The sequence below is a fragment of the Triticum dicoccoides genome, chromosome 5A (genome assembly GCF_002162155.2).
Source record: "Triticum dicoccoides isolate Atlit2015 ecotype Zavitan chromosome 5A, WEW_v2.0, whole genome shotgun sequence".
In the NCBI taxonomy this organism is placed as follows: Eukaryota; Viridiplantae; Streptophyta; class Magnoliopsida; order Poales; family Poaceae; genus Triticum; species Triticum dicoccoides.
In genome coordinates, this window is record NC_041388.1 from 145,504,065 (window position 1) to 145,511,807 (window position 7,743).

The window sequence follows — 7,743 nt, forward strand, 5'->3', positions numbered from 1 at the left end:
AGCATTACATGCTTCACACAGGTAAATTTGGTGCCCCACATTTACTTGCCGTCCCTTGTCTATCTTTAACGCATTATCATCTTCACAACAAAGTAATGCATCCATCTAAGTACCATTGGTGATCTTGGCGGCCCAGTGGAGACTTCGCTGACATTGCTAAAGCTCTCATAGAAGTAGGCTAAGGTCAGCGGCATGTACAACCATGACCGCCGGATATAGTTTTGATGCCTGCAAAACTAAAACAATGGTACGCTGAAGATCTTTTAGTGCAGATTGAAACTCAGATAACAATCATGGAAGGAAATATAACTATCGTATCAGGAATAGTCACAATTAGTGATGTAGATGCAGACAGTACTCCAAGATGTTAACAGTACTGATAAACACAAATGTTCATATCAAATATACTCCCTCCGTTCCTAAATATATGTGTTTTAAGAGATTTCAATATAAATTACAGAGTGTAGGTTTAGCTAGAAAGAAGTATGGGATGTAATGCATCCTCTCGTTTTTATATAGACAGGACAGGAGCTAGCGATTAATCTTGGGGTTTAATAGTGCCCTGTCAACATGCTTTGTGATATCCAACTCTCTAGCGGGGAGAGTTTGGGGAGATGGTCGGGATCCGTCGCCGCCGCCTCTGGTTGTCTTCCTCTGCAAATGACGCCGCCGCATCGCCTCTGTGCCTCATGCCGCCGTGTAGGAGAGTGGGAGGGGATTGAGATGGAGTTGGAGAGGCGGAGGGAGTGAGGAATGCCGGTGACTATGGTGAGAGTGGGGGTGACTTGAGGGTGACGCTGGGTAGGTGAATTTTTTTGGGGATTGTGTCACTCATGTTTATTAATATGATTTGTATATATTTATATGTAATTAGTGGTACCCAGCTTTTTATTGCAAATAAAAATGTGTTAGTCTCACTTTTTTAAATATATTTTATATGTTTATTTATATAATGTAGTATAAAATATTTTTATCAATTCCACTTTTGTTCATCAGAAATAATAAGTGTTGGATTCCGATGTTTTTTTAGAAATATCATCTCACATAAGCACTTATGTAACGATGACGGACCAAACTAATACACCATGAGAAGAGGTGCATACGTCTAAACCTTCTTTATATGTATGTTATACAAAAGGTGCATTTTTATACTCCCTCCATTCCATAATGTAGTGCTTCCTCTATCCACGTGCTTCAACTTTGACTGTAAATTTAACTATCAAGACCGATTGCGGCGGGAGCGAAAATTATATCAGTGAATTCGTATTTGAAAGAAGTTTTCAATTATATAATTTTTTCTTCCGCCGCAGTTGGTCTCCTTGGCTAAATTTATGGTCAAAGTTGGACCTCGGAAAGCGCATGCGCACTATATTATGAAATGGAGGGAGTATGATTATTGTTGCAGAACATGGGAGAGACAGAGATGTATTCTGGCGATGTTTAAAAAGAATCCATCGACAAGGGTTCCGAGGCCACGTCGTTGGATGGGGTTGAAAGTTTCCAAAGCCTTTTACAACATAATGACGTGCAAGCGCTGATAACAAATCAAGAAAAAACAAATACAAATGTCATCGCACAAGGTATCTTTTCAGTGTTATTATCAGTCCTTACTTTGTCATATTGTTTTTTGTGTTGAACTAGTTTGGCTCATTTTTGTATCATGGCGGTAAACTATGTTTATACATCTAAATATATCACTGACATCGAGTCAACCATGTCTGCTCCCAAGAAAACCAACTTTGTGGACAGTAGAGATGCCTTATTATCAAACAATGAGTTGAAATGCCTTATGAAAGATGATATGATCTTGCACAATGGTGTAAGACCAATCGCATAACCTTTGTCCTTAATAATCGCAAGTGCGTGGGCTTCAACTATCATCCGATTGTGCGTGTGTTATATTGTCTCTACATGTAAAATCTAGCATGCATTATCTTTGTATAATAACTCTAGCAAAGTATTTCAGAAGCCCGTGGCAATCGCACGGGCATTCTATTATTTTTCTAAAACTTGCCAAATATGAATGATGGCAGACCTATTTTTCTAAAACTTGCCAAATATGAGTGTTGGATGACCTATTACCTCGTTCAATCTAGACCCTTGGATCAGAAATAATGGTGGGTCCTTAATAGTTGGGACCATCTTAAAATTTGCCTTAATGTAATTGCTATGCTCAGTGGCCAGCATGACAGTGGCATCTAATCCCAGTCGGAGAGATAAGATCAATTTCCCCACCTTTCTTCCTTGCAATCTTTGTGAACACACTCGCTGCTGATAGGCATCCATGACCCAACTTTACCCGACCCATCATGATCACAAGACAAGGTTCCCGTCTCTGCCCCCCTTGCGTCGGCTTGAAAACTTCTTGGCGGGTCCCGATCCGATAGCGGAAGATTTCAAAAATTTCCGCCTTCAACCGGGCAGAAAAGCAAGCGGAGAGAAGACAGGCGACGCCTGGAATCCTCTTTCCTGCCATTTCTAATTGAGAAGAGAAGAATTCTTGCGGCTGACATGGCTTCGGGCTGCGCCAAGAGGAAGCATGGAGGGGAGGCGAGATGCCGGTGCAGATGCCGCCATGTCCACGTCCACTACCACCTGCCACGCAGGCGAGTCTCGCTCCTCCGGTGGTTGCCTCGCCCTCGCCTCTCGCTGCTCTCCTACCTCCTGGTTCCTCCTGTTCTCTCCTTCGCCCTGCTTGCCTTTGTGGTGTCGTTTCTCTGGTTCACCTTGCTCTATTTCGTCGCCTCGCTCTTGAGCAACGATGACGATCTCGAATCCGTCAAGAATGTCGGCATCGGCGGCCCTGCCAGCGACGTCGAAGACAGTGGGCAAGAGGGAAATTCAGAGGCGAAAGGGGAAGCTGTGAGGCATGCGGCGGAACACCTGACTGGTGATACTGCTACGGCTGACAATTCTTTCAGGAGACTCGAGATAAAAGAAGTTCGGGCTGATGGATTCTCTCAAGTACCTCGGACGAACGACGACAAACTGGTCGAAGATGTGAATATCTTTGAGACAAGCAGTGCCACCATGGCTGATTCAGAGGGATTTTCCGGATGGCGTCAGGTACAGGATGTGCCGGTCGATTGGTTTGTGGATGAACACGACATCAGAGTGGACAGCAGTAGCACACCAGATGATTTATTTCCATCTCTGTATTCCACTGATTCAGCTGAAATTCATGATTTGCCTGACATGGACGAACCGAGAGGGATGTCACCGGACTTCCTTGCTGAAAGCAAGCAAAATATGGTCGTGTCATCAAATACTTCGTGTCATCATCATAGTATTAGCGACGAATATGGTGAAGAATATCGTGACGATAGGAAGGAGTTATCAGCTTGTGGTACATATGAAATTATTGATTTCATTGACAAGCACGAAACAAGAGACCAGGCACCTGACGGTTCTTTTGTTGAAGATGAGGAAACCGGACAGTTTGAATCCTCAGATGAAGGGAGTACCCAAGAAAAAGATGCAAAGAGTGTACTTGAACTGGTTGTTGATAGCATAGCGACTCTGGAAGATTTTCGTGAAAAGCAAGAAGTACAAAACGTGCCCGAAGTTCTGATCACGGAGGCAAATGCAGAGCAGAGTGTTGGAGCTTCAAACGAAGGTCAGGATTCCAGCAGCGAGAAGGAAGCATCAGTGGTGTCACTTCATTCTGTTTGTGAAGATGCAGCCTCCTCAGATGCTTCATCCCACCATTATTTGGTTTATGAAGATGACAAACAGGAAGAGGTTACCAAACACAGCACAGCAGAAGCAGAGGCACCCGATCCTGCATCTGCTGTAATTTGCAACATCTTTGAGAACCGTCAGACACCAAGAAATGAGGCATTTGATGGTTTCGAGAATGACGACGAAGCCAGAGAAGTGGCCTCACAGGAGAGTCTGGGAGATGAAACTGATAAAATTAACGATGACTCTGCCTCGGAGGTGAGTCAAAAGAGCCTTTTGTTTAGTTTTCTTCATTAAGTAAGCTGTCGACTGAAATTTTCCCGGGTTCATGTTTCAGCTGGATTTGAAGGGAGTGCATCGTGGAGCGCCACTTCTCAGGAGGTCCCCATCACAATGGTGGAATTTATGTGGAGTCGTTGATGTGTTTGCTGGCTCGGGGGATTAAATGAAAGGTGATGCTATTCGTGGCTTCCTCTGGTCCACTCCGTTTGTCAGGCTTCCGTGTTTTGTAACTTCATAAAGTGTTTTCCTTGTCGATAAAGTCAAGACAGCTATGCTTGAATCAAGCTGCAGCGTTTTTTCCCTGAAAGAAATTATCTCAAACTAGGATAACATAGCGACATTTATTTTCATTGTGATGAATTGTTCTTTTTTTTTTTGCGGGTGATGATGAATTGTCCTTGCATTGTGAATTGTCATGACTGCCGAAATCTATGTGTGAATTGCTTGACCTATTCACTTAAAACAAACATATACTCCCTCCGTCTTAAAATAAGTATTTGTACTAAATCAAAGACACTTGAGTAACCCAACGCACCGACCCATTTCATAGTGTGTCCGTTGGGTCAAAACGGACACAAAAATCGGCCCAACGCGTCCGCTTTTTGTTCGCCTGCCGACCCATTTCCGGTCCAAATTTGAGCCTCATTTGCGTCGGCGCGGACACGAAACGGCCATCCCACCCCGCCGCCGCCGCCCAGTTCCGGTGCCCACGCCAGTAGTCCGCACCCACATACATCCCCCCGCGCACGTCACCGGCACCACTGCCTCGCCGTCGGGCCACCCCCCTCCCCCCTCGATATCGACACGAGCACCTCCTTGGACCCGCACCCCCCGCGTCCCTGGCCAGCTCCTCCGACAACGCAGGCACGCTCGTCTGACGCCGCCACGCTAGCCGGATGCTGCCAGGGCAGCCACTGGTCCAAGGCAGGCGCACGTCTCTTCGCGGGCCTGCTTCTTCGACGACGCCCGTAAGTTGTTCGACGGTTTGCCTGCAAGGTACAAATGGACTCTGCTGACGAGTTCTTTTCCATAATTTTATTTGCGACTCGGATGATTCTTCATCTGACGATGAGGAGATGGTGGCTGATGTGTTCGTCGTCCATGACCACCTTAGTAATCAGCGGCCGTTGTTTCGAGGCTCGATCCCGGGGCACACTCCGGCGTTGAATCTCAACCGAGAGAGCGGCCATTTCCTTCTTTGGAAGGACTACTTTGAGACACCCGACCCGCTCTTCAAACATCACCAATTCCGGCACCATTTCCGCATGGCTAGCCATCTTTTCAACCGTATTCGAGACGGGGTGGTCGGGTACGATAAGTATTTCGAGTGCAAGGAGGATGCCCTTGGAAAGATTGGATTCTCCTCTTATCAGAAATGCATCGCGGCTATTCAGACGCTTGCATACGGAGTTCCCCGTGATCTCATTGATAAGTACGCCTGTACGAGCGACTCCACGTGCCTAGAGTCCATGTACATGTTCTGCAAGGTTGTGATTGCAGTTTTGGCACTGAGTACTTGAGAGAGCCAAACGCTACAAATACAGCTCGCTTGTTGGCGATGAAAGCCAGCAGGGGCTTCCCGGGGATGCTTGGTAGTATAGACTGTATGCACTGGGAGTGGAAGAACTGCCCTTCTGCTTGGCAGGGGCAATATAGGGGCCATGTCAAGGGTTGCACTGTCATACCTGAGGTCGTGGCCTCACAAGATCTCTGGATCTAGCACTCTTTCATCGGCATTGCCGAATTGCGCAATGATATCAACGTGCTTCAACGCTCTCCAGTGTTTTCAAGGCTTGCCGAAGGCAACTGCCCGCCGGTGAATGTTAACATCAACGGCCACAACTACAACAAAGGATACTACCTAGCTGACGGTATCTATCCTCAGTGGACAGCTATTGTGTGTTGGGGAACGCAGTAATTTCAAAAAAAATCCCACGCACATGCAAGATCATGGTGATGCATAGCAACGAGAGGGGAGAGTATCGTCTATGTACCCTCATAGACCGTAAGCGGAAGCGTTATGACAACGCGGTTGATGTAGTCGTACGTCTTCATAATCCGACCGATCCAAGTACCGAAAGCACGGCACCTCCGAGTTCTGCACACGTTCGGCTCGGTGACGTCCTCGCCTTCTCGATCCAGCAAGAGGGGTGAAGTAGTAGATGAGTTCCGGCAGCACGACGGCGTGGTGACGGTGTTGGTAAAGAACAATCTTCGTAGGGCTTCGCCCACAACTCACTTGTGTTCTACTCGTGCATATAATATCTATGCAATAACCTGGCTCGGATGCCACTGTTGGGGAACGTAGTAATTTCAAAAAAAATCCTACGCACACGCAAGATCATGGTGATGCATAGCAACAAGAGGGGAGAGTGTCGTCCATGTACCCTCGTAGACCGTTAAGCGGAAGCGTTATGACAACGCGGTTGATGTAGTCGTACGTCTTCATGATCGACCGATCTAGTACCGAAGATACGACACCTCCGAGATCTATACACGTTCGGCTCGGTGACGTCTCACGAACTCACGATCCAGTAGAGCTTAGAGGGAGAGCTTCGTCAGCACGACGGCGTGATGACGGTGATGATGTTGCTACCGGAACAGGGCTTCGCCTAAGCACCGCTACGATATTACCGAGATGGATTATGGTGGAGGGGGGCACCGCACACGGCTAAAGATCAATGATCAACTTGTGTGTCTATGGGGTGCCCCCTCCCCTGTATATAAAGGAGTGGAGGAGGGGGAGGGGGCGGCCTCTCTAGGCGCGCCCGGGAGTAGGACTCCCTTGCCCCTTCCCTTTGTTGGTTTTAGGAGAGAAGGAAGGAGGAGGAAGAAGGAAGGAAAGGGGGGCCCGGCTCCCCTCCCAATTCAGATTGGGCTTGGGGGGCCCTCCTTTGCTTCTTTCCCCTCTCTTCCACTAAGGCCCAATAAGGCCCATATACCTTCCGAGGGGTTCCGGTAACCTCCCAGTACTCCGGTATACTCCCAATTTCACCGGAACCATTCTGATGCCCAAACATAGGCTTCCAATATATCGATCTTTACGTATCGACCATTTCGAGACTCCTCGTCATGTCCGTGATCAAATCCGGGACTCCAACTACCTTCGGTACATCAAAACACATAAACTCGTAATACCGATCGTCACCGAACGTTAAGCGTGCGGACCCTACGGGTTCGAGAACTATGTAGACATGACCGAGACATGTCTCCGGTCAATAACCAATAGCGGAACCTGGATGCTCAGATTGGTTCCTACATGTTCTACGAAGATCTTTATCGGTCAAACCGCATAACGATATATGTTGTTCCCTTTGTTATCGGTATGTTATTTGCCTGAGATTCGATTGTCGGTATCTCAATACCTTGTTCAATCTCGTTACCGGCAAGTCTCTTTACTCATTCTGTAATGCTACATCCCGTAACTAACTCATTAGCTACATTGCTTGCAAGGCTTATAGTGATGTACATTACCGAGAGGGCCCAGAGATACCTCTCCGACAATCGGAGTGACAAATCCTAATCTTGATCCATGCCAACTCAACAAATACCATCGGAGACACCTGTAGAGGACCTTTATAATCACCCAGTTACGTTGTGATGTTTGGTAGCACACAAAGTGTTCCTCCGGTATTCGGGAGTTGCATGATCTCATAGTCATAGGAACATGTATAGTTATGGAGAAAGCAATAGCAACAAACTAAACGATCATCGTGCTAAGCTAACGGATGGGTCAAGTCAATCACATCATTCTCTAATGATGTGATCCCGTTAATCAAA

At 46.9% G+C, this 7,743-nt stretch overlaps 1 protein-coding gene across 1 annotated transcript; it reads left to right on the top strand.

The window, feature by feature from the left end:
• Positions 1-2,338: 2,338 nt before the first annotated feature.
• LOC119300496 lies at positions 2,339-4,270 on the top strand. The gene is made up of 2 exons (XM_037577437.1): positions 2,339-3,939; positions 4,019-4,270. The coding sequence occupies exons 1-2, from the start codon at positions 2,512-2,514 to the stop codon at positions 4,124-4,126; spliced, it is 1,536 nt and encodes a 511-aa protein (XP_037433334.1). The 5' UTR covers positions 2,339-2,511; the 3' UTR covers positions 4,127-4,270.
• Positions 4,271-7,743: the final 3,473 nt, after the last annotated feature.